The 22,879-nt window shown below is 31.8% G+C and overlaps 1 protein-coding gene across 1 annotated transcript in view; it reads left to right on the top strand.

The window, feature by feature from the left end:
- Window positions 1-21,387, top strand: part of LOC111045140 — a 192,677-nt gene extending 171,290 nt beyond the window's left edge. The window contains exons 71-81 of the mRNA XM_039442087.1: window positions 62-179; window positions 7,447-7,595; window positions 9,517-9,580; window positions 10,784-10,911; window positions 12,267-12,426; window positions 12,788-12,877; window positions 13,522-13,663; window positions 15,589-15,642; window positions 16,613-16,696; window positions 18,760-18,813; window positions 20,031-21,387. Coding sequence (XP_039298021.1) covers window positions 62-179; window positions 7,447-7,595; window positions 9,517-9,580; window positions 10,784-10,911; window positions 12,267-12,426; window positions 12,788-12,877; window positions 13,522-13,663; window positions 15,589-15,642; window positions 16,613-16,696; window positions 18,760-18,813; window positions 20,031-20,220 — 1,233 coding nt within the window. The 3' untranslated portion in view covers window positions 20,221-21,387. The remainder of the gene's footprint in view (window positions 1-61; window positions 180-7,446; window positions 7,596-9,516; window positions 9,581-10,783; window positions 10,912-12,266; window positions 12,427-12,787; window positions 12,878-13,521; window positions 13,664-15,588; window positions 15,643-16,612; window positions 16,697-18,759; window positions 18,814-20,030) is intronic.
- The last annotated feature ends 1,492 nt before the right edge of the window (window positions 21,388-22,879 follow it).

Here is a 22,879-nt window from a genome sequence, read left to right on the forward strand (position 1 = left end):
TGTTTTTCACTTTCTAGTTGCATTTTTTGCACTTTCTAATTATTTGTGCTTTGCTTTTTAGTTTGGTGACAGTCAAAAGCTAAGACTGGTCCGTATCCTGCGTTCAACTGTTATGGTGCGAGTTGGAGGTGGATGGGTTGCACTTGATGAGTTCCTTGTCAAGAACGATCCATGCAGGGGTGAGTTCTACAACTATAATTCCATTTATTCAATAATCCATTTTCAGACATTCTCTTTATTTGCAGCCTATTGGAGAATATGTAATCCATTCTTGTTAAAAGATAATAATAACTTTGAAAATTCATTAATCTCACGAAGACTGCACTTAAAGCAGTCAAGGACAGCAGTCTGAGGGCAGGTCAAGATTCATTGAACATTTCTGGTGTGTTAGCAATGTGTTCAAGTATGACAATCCTTGTAGCTAAACTTGATGTAGGACTGGTTCATCAAAATTATTTGCCTCTTCCAGTTTATTAGTAAGTAATATTCTTACAGTCTGAATTTGAATGATATAAATAATGGAAAAATTTATTCAACATTTTCATGAGACAAGTCTAATTTTGATGAATAAACTGCCAAGTGTAAACTCCTACACGTTATTAAAAAATCGTCCACAGTTAGTGGTATCACTGTCTATTTTGATTTCTATTCGTGAATGAAATTTGTATTGGACCATCTATAATCTGTTATAGATTTCAATCCAATAAAATTATATGAATACCAATTTTTTTCAACAAACTGAAATCAATATGCTGTGCTTACTTATTGGAGACTTTAACTTCAATAAGAAATTCTGAATTTACTATACAGGAACTGCTGTATAAAAGGGTGCTTATCATTAATATGTTTCCGCTATGTATTAAAATTCCATGCTGAACTTTAAGTGTTCCAACTGATTGAAAATTCTCTATTTGGGACTATTTATTACATATTTACTATCTTTTTCTTCTGCTGTATAAATATGGTGTGTGTATATATATTTATTCTATTTTCATCGTTGATGAGTTCAATTTTTCAAATGAAATTAGGTGAACACTTGCTGTAAGTTTCTAGAATTTTTATCCATTCACAGTAACAAACAGATTTTGTAGCAGTTATTCTCACGTTAGTTGTACTATTTGTACTTGTACTTGTTTTCCTCAATTGAAAATCTAAAAAAACAAATACCGGGTTTCAATTGAAAATTATATAAGAAAGCTCAGTAAAAAAAAATCATTTCTCAATTGAATAAGAATTTCCCAAAAACATAACATTTCTAAAATAATGATTACGATGCATTATAAATAGTCATGACCTTATCAAAAAAACTCTATTAACGCTTCACATCTTCAACCCTTCATTTGCAGAACTCTTCAGATGAAAGATTTTAAAAATCATCGATATGTAAACACTTCAATGTTTTTGTTTTTGCTCAAAAGTCTGAATCAATCTGCTAAAAAATTTGTTTGTTACTGATGTTGTTCCTGTAAACCCTTGGAAAAATCATACTAATCACAATAAATTTATTGAAATTTATTCTCAAGCTCGGAAAATTAATAAATCTCGAGGAAACATGATTTACTAATTGGATTAACCTGATTGAAACTGAATGACATTATTAACAAGGTTGGATAAGTATAAATAATAGGATAAACACAGAATATTTAAATATTTGGTGTATAATATAGTCAAAGTAATTACATTTATATTCCTTATTATTAAAAATTATGTATATACGAGGGGTGAGAAAAATGTACGTCTAACAAGGCAATAATCAACTACAGTCTTCACAAGGAAGCACTAAAGAAATAATTGCATCGTGCTAGCTGTAAGAACTGGATATCATTCATGGAATGATTCATGTCTAAGGTGACTTCAAACATATTTAACAGTAAAATCTCCTACGATATGGGTATTAACAACACTTGCTAGTTTTCAACTTCAGTCTTCATTTATGGAGATAGAAAAAATACTCGTTCTCATGATTCAATGAAACTGGACAAAGGGCTAACCGGGCGATGCATTATAATTTTAACCTGTAACCCCACCTAACCTTATTATCTACCGTATCTAATCATTTATCTGATCAGTGCTTGGACTCCACCTAAGAGGATTTATCGAGGAATCGAGGTATACAATCCACTTGAAGGTTGTTCTTTTCTTTTTCGTTTGTGTGTGTGAGAATTTCCAGATTAACATATTACCCAAATTCATAATGCTTTTCAAATAAATTGTATGTATTCTGTTTGTGTAATATTAACAATGTAATAAGTTGATGTAAGCTTCTATTGAGAGTATCTAATTTTGATGACGTTTACTCCTTGTTCAAATAAAAAATAAAAACAATTTTTGTGTCACTACAAATGAAATTTTTAATGAACTCCGATCCGTATGAAACTATACGGGTTTCTTTATTCCACCAAAAACGAATTAAGCAATATGCAGTCAAATCACATATTTTTGATCAAATATTAATTCTTTAATTATATTACCTCTATTAATACAATGCTTGATATCATTCATAACTGTTAATCTTTAGATTATCAATTCAAACCTATGAGGTTTTGATTCTTTAGAGTTCTACTAGAATATTATTTTCATTCAATCATGAGTTTATTATAGTCTTTTAAACTTTGTAGGATGTAGAATACTAGAAACCGTGTAATAATAAACGAACATATCTATTATTTTGAATGTATCTGAACAGAGCACAAACTATAGTAAAACAGGTTCTTGTTTACCTCCACTAGTTGTTCTAATCAATATTGATTGTATTGCATACAATTTTGATAATAAAAGATCATTAAAAAACATCAAATAAATATAGTTAATAATGAATGAAGTAAGATTGAAAATATATAATATTCTATTATTAACACAAAAAGTTTTCAATTATTCATTCTAACTTGTCAAATAAATTAGGGTCTATGTGAACAAGGAGAAACGCCTTACTGACGCATTGATTGAACGCATTAAATTAGCAGAAACTAATCGAACCTTTCTCCCTTTTTCTTTTTCCTCATACATTCCCTACCCACCACAAACCTTGCACAAAATTATTTTCATCGTTCAATTAATTTTGTATTGGTTCTGTTTGCTCCCTGCCACCTTCACATATCCTCTGCATGCTGTGTGTGTGTGTGTTTTTCATTCACATGCGTGTTGAATATGTTGATTTGTTCGCCGCACCTCATTGATTATTGTGTTTGTGTCTGCATATTGTTTTTCCCTAATTGATTTTGATTTTTGTTGCCATACAACCAAATCTTTTCGGTGTAATATTTCCAAATACAGTTGAGATGCTACCTATTCCGAATCCATTCATACCCGAGGAACATGAACCTTGGTGCCCTCTATGTAGGTTTTTTTATTATAAATATCGATGTAAATTAGACTGAAATCGTTATAAATATTGTAAAGAGACAAAAGTCGGTGTATAGGTTAATCAGTTCAAGTTGAACCCTTCATAAAGTTAAAATGACAAGTATCTCAATAATATAAATATTGATATTAGATTAGTCTCATCATTTTGAATGGACAATTCTTGGATGAGAAAAGTCCTGTTGAGAGAATCAAATAAAGAAAGTCTTTTTAATAATTTGAAGGTGAATAAATTATCTTACTTTCAAGTAGGCTTTTTGAATATGTAAAAACACTTATTTTGGAAACTAAAAGTATTCATATAATCTTGGTCCATTCCTCTAATCACTTTCAATTATTTATATAAAATGTGTTATTTACTGGATGAAAGAGAATTTATTAGATGAATACATTTATTTGTATTTACCTATTAATCTTAGTGGAGGGACTATATTGTATACTGTCTAATGGTTTTCTAAATGATTTAAAAGAGAATCAGTTATATTTATATCAGAATATTTGATGCGTAAATCTTAATATTGAAAATATAAGGAATGTATATGTTTTTTTCAATCACAGTTCAGATATAGGTTCATAGAATGTTCCATAAGATTCTCAATTTGCATGAATGTATCTATTCGTTTATACACTCATCTTTAATTTTTGTGCATTCTGTGTCTGATTTTGATATTATGTTTATTTATAATTCATAGAAGTTAGCTCTCTTATATACTGTTAAGTAGATTTATGTAGCCAATAGAACCTATTTTTGCTCTAATTATTTTTGAAAAGGATAATTTGAACAATGACTGAAGGCGATAATACCAAATAAAAATGGAATAAATTTTTATTCAAAACAAATCCTTTGCCCTTCGAGCCTGATTCTCATGAGGCTTGTGATACAGTAAAACCAGTAGGTGGAATAGAAAGTTTTAAGTATACAGTATAAATGCTGGGAAAGCTTGAAAACTATTTTCAATTCAATTTTATAGATTTACTGCTCATTCCGAAATCAACCAGATCTGGCATCCGTTTTGCTGAAATTCTGAATTTCTTTAGAAATTCGAAATTATTTTTGGCCAATATATAGAGAATTGATCTATGGAAAACATTAATTCAAATATAAACAAACTTCAATCGAAATCTAATCGGTAGTTTTCTATTTATATATGACTTATTTTATTGAAATAACTTCCATTTATTTTGTTAGGTCTCATTATCTTTCATATCGAAAAGCTTTTAGGAAATGCGTCTAACTTTGGGTTCTTGGATTAGTTAGGATAGCTTTAGAATCTACTTGCTTGCTTTATGATTTCTTGCTCATCTAACCCTTTGCCTTTACTACGGATCTGGCATATGGTTATTTAAGGCATGAAATTATTAATTGGATGTTTGTTTAATTTTATAAACCTTATCAATCCTTACCTACATCATATCAATTCTAGTAGCTTACAGCTCTGATTGTGCATTCATTTTGATTCATGCCTGGCCCGATCATACACACTCAATCCTTATCTTTTACCTTCCTTCCTATTAGTTTCCTAATAAGGCTCGATTGAGCTCAAAACTAAAATTAGAAGGAACTATTCCATCAGTTTTCAGGAAACTTATTAGATCTTGAAAGATCTTTGCGCTATAGTTAAGTATCTTCATTTCCAATATTTTTTCTTATTCTTTTTTCTTTTACAGTAACGCTTGTATTATTTGGTTTTTGTCAAAGTTCAGCGTTTTTTATTATTTTAATCGCATTTCCTATTCGGTTTTGAACATTCTTTACTATTAGTTGAAAAATTCTCCAGTGTGTCTGTCATGGTTTGCAAATGTTTATTGGATTGTTCTATGTTTTACTACCTTCATTTCATGTTGTGTGTGTAGTATTATCATATTTTGTGCAACTAGTATTTTACTTTGTATTAATTTTGAGTGTTGTAATTCCTCGATTAGTAATGTAACCAAACATTATCAAGTACATAATATCTACAGTATATTTATTAACTTACATATCGTACTCTAGCTTCATTTTATGAAACAATGTATGAAATTAGCTTAATAATTTTAACATTTCTACAGTACTCTAGAGTTTAAAATCCAAGTTCATTATAAATTTTCATTATTCAACTTATTAGAATTGACTGACTCAATTTTCGTGCAAGCCTACTTTATTATTTTCACATTTCTCACATATTTAACTTTGATATTTATCAAAATGAATAATGAAATTTGGTTTTGTAGTGACTCTAGCTCTCATTTTAATTTAGAAACTGTAGAACTTCGATTGCTTTTTTCTATTGATTGATAATGTCATTCATCTGTCTATCTTGCATCCACTTAAATCATACTAATCGATCCAAAATGTTTATCTATTGATTGTTTACTTATATTTCAATACTGTCTGTTATTATCATGAATAAAATCCTTGTTTAGTTCTTTGAAGTTTTTCTTAAAATATCAATCTCTTAATTTGAGAGACATTATTGTATTAAAAAATGGATAGTTGAGAGATATGAGTCTGATAATAATTCAGAATAAAATAATATGTAAAGACAATGGAGCATATTTAATTTTGTGTAGCATTTTGAACAATACGAATTGCATTGCTCAATAGGCCTAAATATTATTCAATTGAGTTACCGTACATAGGTTAGCTAGGTGACAACATCCATAATTTTTCTGAATTAAATTGTTGAAGAGTTCATACCTCCTGTTACCCTCGCACAAGTGTGAAACTTTTCTGGGTATCATACTCTCTTACCACAAATATTCATCGGGAAGAATAATTTTAAGCAATTGAAGTTCTTCAGGTTTTATTACTACCATTTGTAAAATCGCATTCGCTAGTATAGCGCATGCTTCTGCTAGAGAATGCACTAAGTTTTATTTTTTTTCGAAAAAATGAGTTTGAAGCAAATTTCAATTATGATTATTTTGAAATGCATGCTACAGATATTCAGCTTTGATGTTTCATTTTCATTCGCACTACTTTAATATATCCTACAATGAAACCTTTGAGACTCAGGAAATATCACAGATTATAAATGTACCCGCATCCTTGACAAGGATAGTAAAATCTCTATTCAAATACGTGCATCAAAATATTTTTTATAGTTGTCCAATTTTTTTCATCATCAAAAATATATTGTAAATTATCCAAACAATAAACTTAAATTAGCCAGTCATTCTCTATATTATGATTTAAGAACGTGAAATAATTAAAACGTGCTTATTAGTATCGTTTTCTTACATCATAATTGTTTACTCCATAATGTCGTTGAAAGAAGAAAGCGGTCAACGTTTTTTGCGTGGAATAGACAGGGTCCGATGAAAATATTTTGTCGTATCCAAGTTCCTAAATATCAAATCGTGGATAATTCGTTTTTCTTGAAATGAGTTGTAATGGGCCGTAATAACTTACTGCTAATAATTGATACTCTATTATCATTATCACTTTCACACCCAACTCGAAAACTTATGTGTTCATCATTAGCAAGAAATATTAAATACTTCAGTGGCCCAAAATTAAAGTTACCATTACCATTCCCACGTTCAAGTCTTCAACGACATAAGACTTGAATGAATGTCATAGACATGGTCATCATTAGCATGAGGTCAATGGATATTAATCGTTTCTTTGTTATTAGCAAAAAAATACTATAAAAATTAACCCAAGTGACCCTAAATTGATATAATCATTCTCCCTCTACTCATACCCATGTTCAATTCATAGACTTATGTGGTCATCATTAGCATGTGATAGCCAGGCCACTCGATATTTATGTTCTCTTAATCGTTAGCAAAACATAAGAAATTCTTTATTCAAATACTAAAATGTAGTCTTTTATGTGAAGTCGAAAAAAACTCTAGTGACCTAATGTTGTGCTTGAAGATGCCTCCTTCATCGGTGATATTTCCAAAGTCGACCGTTCCCGATTTTTATTAGTTATTTCTGTACCATCACCTAGTTCCCATCCTGCATGAGTTGCCGATTTTGTTAGAAGTGTGCGACAACCACAGTCCCCGCCCTGCCTTCTTCATCATCTGTCTCTGTCTTCTCACCCGTACCGTTTCTTATCTCTATCTTTCTCGCTCCGTTCCTTTGCCGTATGACAGCCAAAGGACGCACCAACGTCGAGCTCAGGGAACAGTTCATCCTGGCTGATGGTGTGTCACAGTCCATGTCCGCGTTCAAGCCGAAAGCCAGTCCAGGGTCGCAGCGATCGCTGTCTCTCTCGTCTGGTGCTCAGGGCCCCATCACTAAGGTGAGTGCCGCCATCGCATCATTCTAAACATAGTCAACGTACAGTGATAAAATTAAAAGAGTCATTCACAATTGCTGATCATCTTATTCATCAAATTAAGGTAGACTCTATGGTTGGTAGGTAGCTGAGAGTGTTGAAAATAATGCATGTATGTGCCAGAACACATTGGAGCGGCGAAGGTAGGTTAGATGGAAGCGGAGATATTCAGAGCCATGCATTATTAAACACTCTATGCTAGCTTCTCTGATACATTCTACTTTCGTCGCTCCACTATGTTTTGACCCAATACCTCATACGTGTCAGCGGCACATTTCTTTTAAAGAAAAAATAACATACGATACTATCGAAATATTCGAATATTACATTGGGGAAACATGTTTTTTATTTTGTGCAGAAGTTGAGTCAACCCAATACTCACCCTCGAACCAATTATTATTGAGTAGACTATTATTGATGATTGGAAAAAAATAATTCATCCGTGGCACACTTTTTGATCATATAATTTTCATAAAAATAAGAAGAATAGTATTTGAGATCTCATATACCATTGTCCACATCATATTGTGGAAGACATGTTTTATTGCAAAGAGATAAAGGTAAAAGTCAACATAGATCTCACCTAATTCATAAATATTTTACTTAAATTAAAATACCAAATTCTTATATTTTGAATAATTACCAAATTAACCACAGTCACTATCCTGTTAGAAAAATATTTGATTTAAATTGAAATGTATTTCTTATTTGTATTATATTTTGCAAAACTAATAACATCCACTGATGGCATAATATATAGGGTTAATTCACAAGTGGTTTGCGCCAGACAATGGTTAGCGTTTCTTTGAGGGCTTCAGAGAAAGAACATATTAAAAATTTTACTGTATGTCTCATGAAGTAATAGAAATTTACTATTACTTAAATAGTAAATTAATAAACACGGTAAAGCTGTATGCAGGTACGAGTTGCATAAGGAATTATGCAATCAGGTAGAATCAAGAAAATTTCAATATCAATAACAACTTACGAAGTAAATAATCAAAATAAAATATTTTTTATTGCCATTGACAAATACATGAATCGACAATGTCAATGTAAACTAGAGCTATGCATAGAACATCACACACTAAAATTTGAGTACATAAAATTATATGATATTAATAGATTAGGAAAGTGGTACAGGTCTCCATATTACTCAAACCCAAAAGTTTACATCTGTATTTTAAGAACACAACTCAACTTGTACTTTCAAAGTAGTTTATACTTTTCAAAGTATAAATCAACATGACAAACATATAAAATAAGAATTTAAATATTTTTTTTTTGTTTCAAATGGTTATGACTTGAAAATTACAATTTGTGATATGGTTATCAGTATTATATTATTGAATAAGGTTCATAAATAAAATTACCTCACTTTCATTCACAATCAATACAAATGTTGATTTGAAAATATGGTCTTTGAGAGGAGAAAATGTCATAAGAATTTACAATCAGAACCATATCCATTCGTACCCAAGACTCTGTATTGTCTGTAACTTCTGAATTATTCCAATCAAAATTAGCTTTAAAAATAAGAGAATAATAATTATTATCAGTTGAGTATTGAAAAATATTCAATATTTATTACATTAGTGTTATAACTGTTTCGCGTTTTATTGGTTGAAATAAACTAAAAGTATTGTGGCTATGCTTTAAACAAGGTAAAATGTAGATTTTTCTTATATATGAGAAAAAATCTTGTGATTGTATCAGAGTTGGAAAGGTTGAAAGTTTGTATTTGGCTGGATAATTACATGCAATTCATTTTTTCACCTATTTGTTGTTTAATCACTTGCATTTTTAGTAGCTTTCTCATTATGTAATGAACATCTTCTGCTTTATTATATATTTGGCAATATTTATGCAATTTGTTCATGTTTAGGCGTTAGTAGTTTGTTCAATAGACTTTTCAGTACCTTGCCTTCTCAATATTTGTGGGTGCAAAAGTGAGTATAGAATAAATAATCATTATGGCATGTATTTCGTTTGAATTTGCGTGGTACAAGCTGATATAATTTCTTGTTTCAATTGCTGATTATCTTTGTGGTTTGTTTTTTTTTTGCATTTTGTTCGTTCAGTTGATGCGATAGGCGTGTGTTTGGAAGTAAGCTTGGTGTGTGAGTAGTTTTCTTTTTGTTTTCTCTTCTTTCTTCCATTTTCCTCTCTCCCTCAATTTCTCTTTCTCTACTGCCCTCTCGTCCTCGCTCTTGGTATTCGGCTGTTTTTGCTTTTCTTTTTTATTTTATTCGTTTGAAAAATGCGTTGGGAAGCCGGTCTGATTTTTTTTGTCCATAGATATTCAGAGATGCCATGTTTGAAGAAACGAACTAAAATGTCGAAAGCACCGAGTAAAGATGATTTTTCAACCCAAATCATCAGATATCGAGACAAAATAATTCAAATCAAGTCAAAGTGGCTTTGAAACAAACTCTTAGAATGCAGTATATCACTATAGGCTGGAAGGAACAAAATTCTTTGCCTTTCTTATTTGTATCTAAATTCAAACAGCTCACTGATTCTTTCCAAACCAAATCTTTAAAATCTAAAGTATAGAGATTAGATGGGCGATTTATCAATGTTGCTTAGTAAAAACTGTAATTTACATCCTACTGCATTCCTTTAAAATTTGCTGACCACGATTATGTTGGCAATAATTATTTCCGGCGAATTCAAAATACCTTATTTCAAATTTCATCAAAATTTATGTCGTTCATAGTACATCGATCCAAGTCAACTGTATTATCTCGTGTATTCAATATATATAACAATCAAAATTTAAAATTACACTCCCCTTTAATAATATAAAATCATTGAAAAGTAATCTAAAAATTGCCATATGAAACATTCCACACTAATAAAATACGGAAAGAAGACCATGTAAAGATTTTAATAACGTTGATGAAGAGTAGGTTAGATAGTTAGATCAATGGATTAGAATAGTGTGTGAGTTAGGTGAGTTTCATCCCGCAGATGCAAGAAAAGGATCATTTTCCCACATCAGCGAACTAAACGTGGTTGAAGATAAATCCCTCACAGCAGCAAGTTAACTGTAGTGGACCTGCAGACGTGGATTTTTCTCACCCTCACCGTTGACGTTTCTGTTGAGTGTGCGTGTGTAAGCGACTGTTTGTATGGTACGTGTTTCGCAGCCGAAGAATATCTCAGCGTGCTGATGCCGATATTTGAGTCTCTCAGACAGAAAGAGTCGCTGCCCTGTTCTTACCCATTAGCCGTGGGAGGAAGACAGACCACTTCAGCTCCGTTCGTCTGCCATATGGTAAGAAAGATCTTAGGTTCAGTTCTGTTCCATAATGTCTCAGCTATCAGCTTGCTAAATCAACTATGAACGCGTGCCAAATGCAAGTGATCTACTGCCAAACCTATTTGTTTTGTCCAAAGCCTATTATTTTTCTGTCTGCATCATAATGATATTAATTAATTATCATTAAACATATTCATGAAATACTCCTCCCAAATATATAAACGATTATTTACGGATGGATGTAGACATTCCTTCTACCGGGTTAGGCATTCAACATATCTTTTGATAAAATGTATTAATAGATAGAAACCGTTTTTCAATTCATTTTCATTTAAAATTAATGTACAATTTATCGTACTGCTGAACAAGTCGGTGTTTTAGCAGGTACCTATTACGAACAATTAACAAATTTATCAAAAAACAGTTGAATTCCTTGAAAAAATAATTGATTAGGATTAAAATAGAAACATGAAATATCTCTAATTCTGTCATCTTAATGACAACTTTATTTGAAAATAACAATGTCATTTGACTATGACTGTAATTAACTTAAAAAAAATGTCTTTCTTTAAATAGCCTTCAATTTTTTTCATCAAAAGATAAGCATTGATGAACATAATCAAATTTCCATGGTAAATATTATAAAATAAGCTAAATCTGAGTAATTGAGAAAAAAAATCAATAATTAATTAGACTATGATCACAGCTTGTAAATCATGTGAAGAATGAATCTAAATGCTGTAAAGAATTCTGCTTGGAAACAGTAGTTTTTATCATGAGCTTTACTTAGTCTTAGCTTATTATTAAAAATATAAATAATCCTACTCCCCCTCGAAATATTCATCTAATCGCCCCCGTATCTCTATTCAAAAAATGGATATGGTACATTGAATAAGTTTGATAACTGTGATTCTCTTATTTTTGATTCGATTTCCTTAGCTATTCTCACTCCCATTTCTTCTCAATTATTCTGTAGTTTGTAAATTTCTTGATATTATCATCACATCGAACACTTTCCAGATATATTGCGTCTGATCTGGAATACTCGTATTTTATAGTGGTTAAACTGGAACCCAATTTTACTAGGGTTCTATCCAACCGAAACTCTGTGGAAACTCTACTACAACTCTACAGTACTTTGTAAGGTGGTTAGATTTGTTACATTGATCTATGGAATTCAATCTCGATAGTGTATTATTCATTTAAAATGTGAAGTTTATGAATTGAAATAATTTTATGATCGATTGTTCTCTTATTCTCTTCATATGTGAAGGTTATTCATTGGAATGATAATTTTATGATTGAAGATGTTGTTGCGATTTCATTTTGGTACCTGTAACTGACTTTTTCGTGTTTTGGCGCGTTTTCAGGTTCGCGAGCGTAGCGCGCGCAGTGTCCCCATGGGCAAGACAGCAACTGGAAGAACAGGAACTCCTGATTCACTCTCCGACACTGAGGGATCACCGTTGTATGCGCGAACACCTGTGCGCAAAGGATCATCGTCAGCTAGACGATCTTCAGCTACTCCGGGTACGAATTTTCCTGATTCTCATGCTTTTTATATTGTAACTATGAAAGAAATTGTTCACGTTTTCCAATCTACCTGCATTATTGTCGAATTTCGATGTTCTGATGATCGAATTTGGATTGTTGAGTACGGTATTGCGTTGTATTGTCGAATTCTCTACAACCACAGTGCTCGCATTATTATGAATTCTGTACCTCAGAAACAAAAGGTGTTGAGTCCAAAATTATTAATTTTAAGATATTTTGCCGTTGGAATCAGAATATAAGTTCTATTAGATAAAAAAAATACGTGTAATGTGAATTATTCTTGTTTTGGTTAATTAATGCTACATTTTAAAGAACTATTTTATTGATATATTCATAGGTGGTAGCCTCCCCGGATCAAGACCAGCTAGTCGTCAAGGAAGTAAGCCTCCCAGCAGACATGGCTCGAATCTCTCATTAGCTAGTTCAGGTAAGTTGACATTCTCGTTTTACGTTCTAGACTGGCTTGCCACTAATCTTTGAACCCACAATTCTTACTTCTAATTTACTGATAATATCCTTATTGAATTATAGTTGTTAAGTTGAAGGTTTCCATGAGAATAATGATTTAAACATTTGATTCTAAATTTTATGGTTTTCAGTATTCTACTAGTATATTTTTCACTAATCTCTTTTCATTACCATCGCTCGTGTAAAATGATATTTTAGAAGACGGTGAGAAGAAATCATCTGCAAGGCAGAAAACTACTGATTATTTTCCAGAAAATCAGAAAAATTGTATCCTTTAACGATCTTGAAGATAGACATTCACAATTTTGAAATGGATGTATGTAACACATAATCATGTAATATATTGAGTCCTATGGCAACATAATCAATGACTTGGACATAGAAAATGGTCTAGAGGTACTCGATAATTACTTATTTCATCTGCAAATGGAATAAATAAATTCCACTCCATATTATACCCTCCCAAATTACCCTTTGATAACAATATGTTTTTGTTATATGAAATACATCATATAGTTATCCATTGAGGCACACTTTCTGACAGTTCTACTATATTGAAAGTATTATTTTTATCTAAATTTGTTTGTTTTTTTATAAAAATAGATGATGGAACACCCAGCCGTATACCAAGGAGATCGGTACCAGCATCCAGATCAAGTGGCACCACCACACCAACTGCTAGAAAATTGACAGCACCTTCCATAAATGGTCGCACAAGATCTCCGTCCACAACACCAGCTACCAAGTAAGATCCAAACAATTATCCAATGAAAACACAATTTCGACTTGAATGAATCCAAATGTAAATAAATATTAATCAGTAGACCTTTCTGATAGCAAACAATATAATGTTAATACCGAATATTCTGTACACCCACTTTATTATAAACGAATGTTAAAAAATAGATTTTGAATAATAATGATTAATTAATAATGAAAAGTATGATCAATGATTAATCAATGATAACACTAAATCAGCTGACAAGCATACTACGCATGCACATCATTGGAGTCTTGGTTAAATTATTGTTAGTTTGGATAGGACTCTTCACAGTGGAGAACTAGTGAACGACTATAGATTAAAATGCAGTGATGGTTTTCATCTAAGTCAGAGATTGGTCTGAAAGCATGAATAATTCACTAACTGATGTTACAAAATGCTTTAATAAAATTTAGATTTGTAAATTTGGTATGTGGAAAAGAGAAGCATTATTATTAATTGGTAAACAATATTACCACAGGTACCTGGAAAATAATATTTAATATTCAGTATAATGCATATTAACATGTAAAACTGAGGAACTGGAATAGAAAATTTGTTTTTGAATAGCTCACAATTGCGATCTATTTTCAAATAACACTGAAAACACACACTCTAAAACAAAAATAATAATAACATTGATAATACATTCGAGTGTTGAAAATGTTCGAATTTTATTAATGTAGACATTTTCTGTAAATAAAAAGTATTAGTTTATTACATCGATGTACTGAATGTCAATTCACAGCTGCTTTATATTTGCTTTGCAAGCTTTCATGTTGTTGATGTGATTGTATTTTTTTCGTGTTCTATTGATACAAAAATTCAATGAATTAAGTACGTATCAAATTTCATGGTTTTGTTCATACAGTACAAGAGTTATCGGAGATGTTGCCTTACATGTTCCAATGAGAAAACTATTTTCTATTTATCAAGTTTATCTTATTTATTGCACAGCTCTTGTAATTGATAAATTTTCTATCATCATTACTGATAATGTTTCAAGTTATATTGGCTTATATATCACTTCAAATAATGATTGTTCATGTTGTAAATTCGAATATCATATCGAGTGTTGCATTACAGTGTACATGACTCAGGTAATCATGTTTGCACTTTTCTTATTCATGATGCTTTTTCATAATTATTTTAAAAGACCCTTATATTCGACTGGATAAATTATTTCCAGTCTTGCAGGGGAGGTGATAGAATCGATTTCTTAGTTTACTGTTTCGGGTACTAAGCATGTAATTCAAAGTGTGAATTGTTTATAAATATTAAAAGGTTGATTATATTATGTTTATGATGCGGTAAGATGCAGATCTGAAAAGCATCTTAACCTCATTCAAATTTTGATCATCTTTATTATTTTGACAGCTATATGCTATAAATGAGAACATGAAGACACAAACATGTTATTTTTGAAAAAGTGAAAGATAATCTCCATATTCCTGTGTTGATAAATTTCGCCCGAAACAGTCAACTATGAGAGTTAAAGTCTATCTTACCTCCAATCGCAGATCTCAAGCATGGGTAATGTGGAGAAACTAAGATTATCAAATCAATCAAAACAAATTTCAACTAGTGTGTTGCATATCCATTCTTTTCAACAATTTATTTCAAACTCTTATTCTGAAAACTTATTTTGTGAATAATGTAGGCTACTTACTTGTTTCGACCTGGTGTAGGCTGTAGGCTAGGTTATCTTCAGACTGAAGAAACAATCGTCACTGCTAATAAGTTCATTTTTCACTACAGAAGTGTTTAGAATTTAAGTTTGGAATATTAATTTATGGATACTCTCAGATAATTTGAATCCTTATTTAAAAAAAAAAATTATTAACGAACTGGAGATGTACCAATGTCAATAATCATGTTAACAATACTAACATAACACTATTTTTTTCTAGGTCATCAATGCACCGTGCGTCTAGTATACCGACACTATCTGGTGTCAATTCTAGGTAAATTCTTAAAGATATAGTTTGTCACCCTTACTTGAAACTTCTAGCTAATTGTAATTGAAATCAATTCTTTCCTCTCTCTCAAAAAAATGTAGTTGGACAAGTAGTTGGTCATTTTATGATTATTTCATGTCACATATGATTATTTCATGTAATCACAGATACGAGTCCCTTTTGAAATCATACTCAAGTGACGAATTACATTTGAATGATTGTTCTGAAGTACTTTCAGTGCATGAAACATGACTGTATATCTCATGAAAATGTTGTCCAGTTTTGATTAGTTCAGTATGGTCGAGTGGGATGATTGCCCTTAGTCACTCAATCAAAAAAATATTTATTCGTATAGCTTTTTTTTGGTGGTCAGTTCTTTACAAGAAGTTCCCCTATATCCATATTAAAGTCATTCTATTGATTGAGTTCGGGTTAAGCTCGGATACAATGGAAATTTTCAGGAGATTCTAAGAGTAATTAGTTCTACAAATGGGTGTATCCCAATTAAAAACTTCTTCGAGATAGCGTTCAATTCTTGGGAATCAGTGAGAGTATGAAAACGTTTCAAATGTGGTAGGAAATATGGGAATTCTAAACTAATGAAACCCAAAATAGTATACTTGTGACAGAACTCATCATATCCCCAGTGTTGTTAACTGTTTGAGTATTGTAGTTGTAGGCCTATTGTATTTCTATATTGTGTCACGATAATGCGAATGACTTCATCATAAGAAGACTAGTGAGGAAAGACGTTCATGTAGGTACCCATTGAAAATTTTAATTGCATAGTAAAATATTTTGTCATAATATCGCTAATTATTTCTTGATGAAGTTGTAGATCGTTGAGAATATGAACTACTCAAATTAATTTTTGAAAATTCAAACACTTATTTGAGAATTGAAAAATCAATGTTTAAAATCAAATTTAATAAAAATTGAACTTGAGTGTTAAATGATTATTTGTGGTGTTCCCTAGTCGGTCGAGGATTCCTGTGTTTGTGGGAAGTCCTGACTCTCCAATTGGTCCTCCACCTCCTCATTCAGCCTCTTCTTCTTCTGGGTAAACAGAATCGCTTGTTTTGGCTCTTAGCGTGTGTGTGTGTGTGTGTTTGTGTGTGCTCTTTCATTTCCAATCAAAAGCCAAAAAGCGTTGTGATTTTTTGCAACTGATTCGCATCTCAGTCAACAGCATACAAGAATTCATATTTTGTGTTGCTAGTTTATGAATAACTATTACTTGTGCTGATAATTATTTGTAAATTCCTTTGAGACTAGTCTTAGCTTCATGTAAAGTGTGGAGAGTATTAGACCACATAACATTTCATAAGAAACTTTTGTTTCTTATTACTTTCATTCCGTTCAAATATAAAATTGACATTTTGGAAAGGTATTACATAATTTCCCCCCCCCATCAAAAACATTTAAAAATATAAAATGCTTACAAGGTTTGTATTTACATTTTGTTCTCAGGTTCCAGTTGATAAAGTTCATAATGCTTAGATATTCATTGATTAGGCTTCTATGACATGAATCAATTTTTTGGCGTTCGGAAATAATTTTCACAGTATAGTATAAAAATCTGTAAGTCTTGGCCGTCTTCAAGTTTGGCAAAATTTATCGGCCGACACTCATAATTGTTGGTAAATTCTCACCAACAGCCAATCGGAGGACAATTCTGAGTGGCGGCCGATAAATGTCGGCCGATAATCTGTATTTGTGAAAACGGCTATTGAACACTATTGATGGAATCTTGAATGTATTTTATGGCTTCGAATCAGTTGCAAATTAATAGTTATGGATTTTGTCTCTGAGTTTTTGATTATGCTGTTCGAATAGTCGTTTTTGTTGTCTAAGTTGGTTAATTTTTGTTCTAGTTTTCAGTTTTTTCAATGTTATCAGCCCTTATTAATCATTTTTCATCGCCAAGAATTCATGTGTTGATATTGTGCATTCTTTTGTTTTTATTATCTCAATCATCAACAATTTATCTTTTTGCGTTTTGACGTGGAAAGGTTTTGCTGTTCCTTCCACTTTCGTTGATGTTTCCAATAATCCTGGTTTTAATGTTTTGCTTTCACCGCTCTTAGGTATTGCGGCAATCCAAACATTTTGTGTTGAATTAGTTTGTATGTTTCCTAGATGTTAAAAGCTGTGTTTGCCTGGGAATTTCATCTCGCAGCAGGTTGTGTTAGAACAGGTCTACACTATTTGTTTACACCGAAACTGTTAAAAGGTTGGTTCTGGTAAAGTGGATAGCGCTGGCCTGTTCTAATTCGTCAGGCAGCTTACTATATATTAGTATGAAAACATACTTGAACCCCTTATGATAGATTTTGATTTATATACAAATATTTTTCCTGCATTTCTTTTGACAGAATATTCATTTCATCTTGATAGAATATTGTATAGTTAACTGGAGAGAACATGTCATGTATAATCTGTTGAGAGTTGGAATGCTTTCTATGTGTGTAGCTTCTTTCATACATTTTTAAATCTTCTATAGAAGATAGTATGCTCTTGCTGATTTTTAATCTCTTATTTACAATGTGTATAATCGTCATCTGATCAATCATCGTTTCATTTTTACTTTTTTGCACATCTGTAAATTATTCCTCTTCCCATTTATCATATTTTAATTAATTTCTTCACATGCTTTTTTTTACTAATCCACCTAATAAATCCGTAGTATAATTTTAATCTATATTTTTATAATCTATTTATTTAAAGAAGTGTGTTTCAAATAACGCGTATCTTCATTATTTATTATTCCTAATAATCAATATACTTGCCACATTACTCTTGTAATTTTGAATGTATATGCACTTGAGTACACAATGTTGTAATTTGATTCAAAACTTGATTCATTACTCTTAGATAGTACCTATTTCACTTATATTTGACCTACTATTATTTGTTGTAGTACTTCAATCAAGAAGCGAAAGTAGTTTTGAATTATAGTGAAGAAAAATTCCATTCTTGACTAAGTAATTAAAAAAAAGTTCCACTAATATTATTAATTATCTTTTGCATGGCTTATAATTTATTAGTTGCTTGTGATATGCAAATATTTAACAGAATTGTAAATAATTCTCTAACTTTTGTATATTATTATTTTACATGCAGCTGGATGTCTGGAATTCCTACTACACCTTCGTCTAATATACCGAGGCTAATCAGGTATTAACCAACATAAGGTCCAACATTTCTCTATCCATCAGATAAAAATGAAGAAGATTCAATACGAAACCTTATCAATCCAATTATCGTTGATGAAATTTTATTACTTTTTCCAAATGTTGATCGAATGTTTGATTGACGCATTGTAGTGAAAAAATCCAATGCATATCAAATTCAAAATAATCAATCATTTCATTTGATTTACCTTTTCAAGGTTCTTATTTCCATCTCTATTTCTCTGGAACTTAATCCATACTTTCAAACTAATTTCACTTATTGCTTTATATGTGTATAAACTACTTGAGAGCACCTTTTTTCAATGAATTTCTGGTGTAGTAACCATAACAAATCTATTGGTAATTATTGAACTTAATTTAAAACCTTAGAAAGTATTCATTGGTTGGAATGTATGTCTTAAGTACAGAACATATTGCCCTAAAAGCTCGGCGTGCAAAATGAATAATTTGAATAAACACACTAATTAAATTTTGTTTCTGACGTTCATGCCGTCATTCTTTTAACGTGTATAGAACGCTATGCAATTTTTTATGGCCAATCACTCATTGATTGGACGGGAAAAATTTATCAGTCGCTTTTAATTCGTCAACTGGTTCAAAATGGGTTGTTTGTTTTTTTTTTAAACATATTTGTTTATTTTCATCCATTTATACAACATATATGGGTTGTATGTTCACCTGAAATTCATTGTTCAGTAGTTCCAAATGTATGTAGCCTATTCCTACTGTATATTCCACTCACTTGTTTCACCAATGAGCAATTGAACGTTTTTGCAAAAAGCTCAAATTTATTTCCACAATTATTATTGCAACGATGTTGCAAATCTTTCTGTTCATATTTTTATGTGCTTGAAATTGTCTCTTGTATGTGAATTTGCATTTACAGAGATCATGGTTGTGATCTGTCTCCAAGATTCTGCCTGATACTAACGAACCAAATGCAGTTGTTGATAATGAAATGTGCTTGCATTTAATTTTGAAGTGCTACAATTTACTTTTATCATTGGATATTTCGAATCTAAAGATGTTATTAACTGGATTTGAACAGGACAAGGGCAGATTCAGTTGTTGAAATGTGTATGTACTGTCCAAAAGTGTACTGTTAATTATTAGTAACAATGTATTGTCAAAGTTATCATACTCATTCCGTCACATAACCAAATCAGCTAACTAAGTTTGATTTGACTTTGATTTGAACAGGACGCGCACACCGTCCGGCTCTTCAACTCCTGTGCCGTCAGGAATGGGTGCCACCGCAACTTCGAAACTTCTCCGCCGCACGTCAGGTGCGGCTGACACAGCCACTGGCACGGCTAGAAAATCGTCATCAGCTGCTGGCAGGTCGTCTGCCACTACACCTGACTCCAAACCAGCTCCATTCAGACTTTGAGTTACCCGTTGAAAGCGATTGCCACATGATTGAGCTAACTACCACCTAGTATTCAAGTATTTCGATAAGGCAATAGACCTCTCCTCCCACGATCAACACGATGCGGGCTTGTGCAAAGTACCAATAAGCTCAACACTAGAACTCTTCAATGAGTTCGTTCTGAAACGATCATCTAAACTTACTATGAGTAGAGAAATCTACTGAAAATTATTTTACTGACAGTTAATCACCATTTTTCTTCAATGTATTTTTATCAAATGCATTCAAGTTATACAATATTTAAATATTATACAATTTACAACTAACGAAGAATATAATTCATATTCAATGTTCTTTCTAGATAGTGGAATTTGTTTCGCTCAAATATTTTAGAATCTTATTCAATAACTCAAATTAAATTATCTTTTACTGAAACTGGTCAAAGTCGACCGCGTAAGAGACTAACCTATAAAGACAATTATGTTCATTCCAATTTATTTAACAGATATGTGTAATTTTCTTGTTGTTTCTATTTATATGTATAGATTTATAAATATGTGTACTGTTAATTATTACTAACAGTGTATTCGCAAAGTTATCATACTCATACACATAACCAAATTAACTAACTAATTAAGTTCGATGTTTTCTTTGAGACTGTAAATTGTAAATTTATAAGCAGTGGGCCATAATCTTAGGTAATGAAACTATTCTATTTAAATCTTTAATGTTTTTGCTGTTTCCTGTAAAGTTTCAATCGGCTTCTCACTTGAATATTAGAGGAGCTGATCAGTTCTCACACTGTTGTTATTATATAGATGAATTTACAATTTGCAAACGGATGTTTGTATCGTTGCGCCAAAGGTATAGCAGTTTTTTATCATGTAAAAAAGTTATAAATAAGTACGTTTTTCATGGATATGCGGTGAGAATTTGAAGGTTGTAAGTTGTAGAAATTTCAATAAAGATAAAAATGCCTTCGCAAACGGTTTTGTATTTCCACAAAGTTTTGTACGAGATGTTTGAAATCATAATGTGAATTTATATGAAAAACGAATTCGAACTATTTATTTAACTATAAAGCCTATATATATTTTACTTATTTATAAGTACTACCAAAAGAATTAATAACAATAACTTAATCACAGTGATAATATCGTTTTTTGTTAATAAACATTTGAAAAACTATTTTCTTGATTCTTACTACAACATTATTTCCATTCCACCGATCAACTGATTCAACATTGACATTGCATTGAAGTGCTTCCTATTGCAGATATTTAGATCAAACCTCTTAAGTAGTTTTAAAGTTCTTGAATGAGGTTAGCTACTTAACGAAAAACTTCGTTCAAAATTTCCTAAATAGTACAGTTCCTTCCAAGAAATGGTGGCGGAAAACATATTTAAGGAAGTATGCAAACCTGAGGCCTGGCCTAAATGAGCCATTATATCCCCTTTTTATGGGAAACTATCCAGTTCCACAACTCACGCAGCTCCTAAAACTACGAGTAAATAGCGACCTCGTTATTGCCAATTTGAATCCCGGGGAGGGTTGTAGTAGAAATAATCGTGAATGAAAGATTTGCATCTGTTCTAAAAAAAATGTCCGAGGACTAAGGACATAATCAGTTGAATTTCGTACTTCTGTTGTAAGTAATGACTTTGATATTATTGCTCTAACTGAAACATGGTTGGGCGATTAACACTGCAGCTCAAACTTCATTCCAACATTTAAACATTTACGTTATAATGTTTTTAAAGCAAATAGGCAATATGATACAGTTGGGCAGACTAGAGAAGGAAGATCATTGCTTGCTGTGAAGAAGTCTCTACCTGCATTTAGTAGATTCAACCTGGAACTATTACCTGAGGTTGTATGGACACCATCTTTTAGTTTCATGTCATTATATTTCTCCCTCTTCAGATTTACAATCCTTCAGCAGATACCTTGAGAAGCTGATCAATAGCTCCTTGGATCTAGTAATTTTAGGTGATTTCGACGCTGATGCAGTTCATTGGATTGATTATTCCCTTGTACCTAATGCTCATTATCAAGCATTGCGAAGAGCACAAGTCATACTGCAATTTATTGACGAGAACTGTCTTCATCAATATAATAGAGGTTGTAATGGTTATAGAGTCCTTGACCTAGTGTTGAGCGACCTGAAGAATTTTGATATTTCTCATTCAGCTATGCCATTTGTAACACCGGACGTCTATCATCCCCCTTTTTCAGTGAAGATTAGGGGTGTCTCTCCAAGTGTACCTACTCCTCCAGTTTACAACTTCAAGAATGGTGATTACTATAGACTATAATGACATTAAAAATACCAGTTGGTGTAACTGTTATGAACTATAGTAACCCTGATGAGGCTGCTAAAACACTGTCTGGTGCGATCAAAAGAGCAATGGATAATTGCAACCCGAAAATAACACCTAAAGGCCTGTTTTCCTAGCGACAGGTTTTTTGCGCAGCAGGAACCGAATGAGCCTGAAAAACGTCGACTAAAGCGCGAAATATATTACGCAGCGTAAAAGTGTTTTCCTAGCGCCGTGTTTTATCTGTTCAGTTGGCGTAGAATCGTGTTGAAGGTTGGGTGTTTGTATGTGAAACATTTAAGTGAAACTGCTGAAATGGAGAACATGGTGAGAAAGAGAAATGTAATGGCTGCTTTCATAA

Source organism: Nilaparvata lugens, chromosome X (genome assembly GCF_014356525.2).
Source record: "Nilaparvata lugens isolate BPH chromosome X, ASM1435652v1, whole genome shotgun sequence".
Classification (NCBI taxonomy): Eukaryota; Metazoa; Arthropoda; class Insecta; order Hemiptera; family Delphacidae; genus Nilaparvata; species Nilaparvata lugens.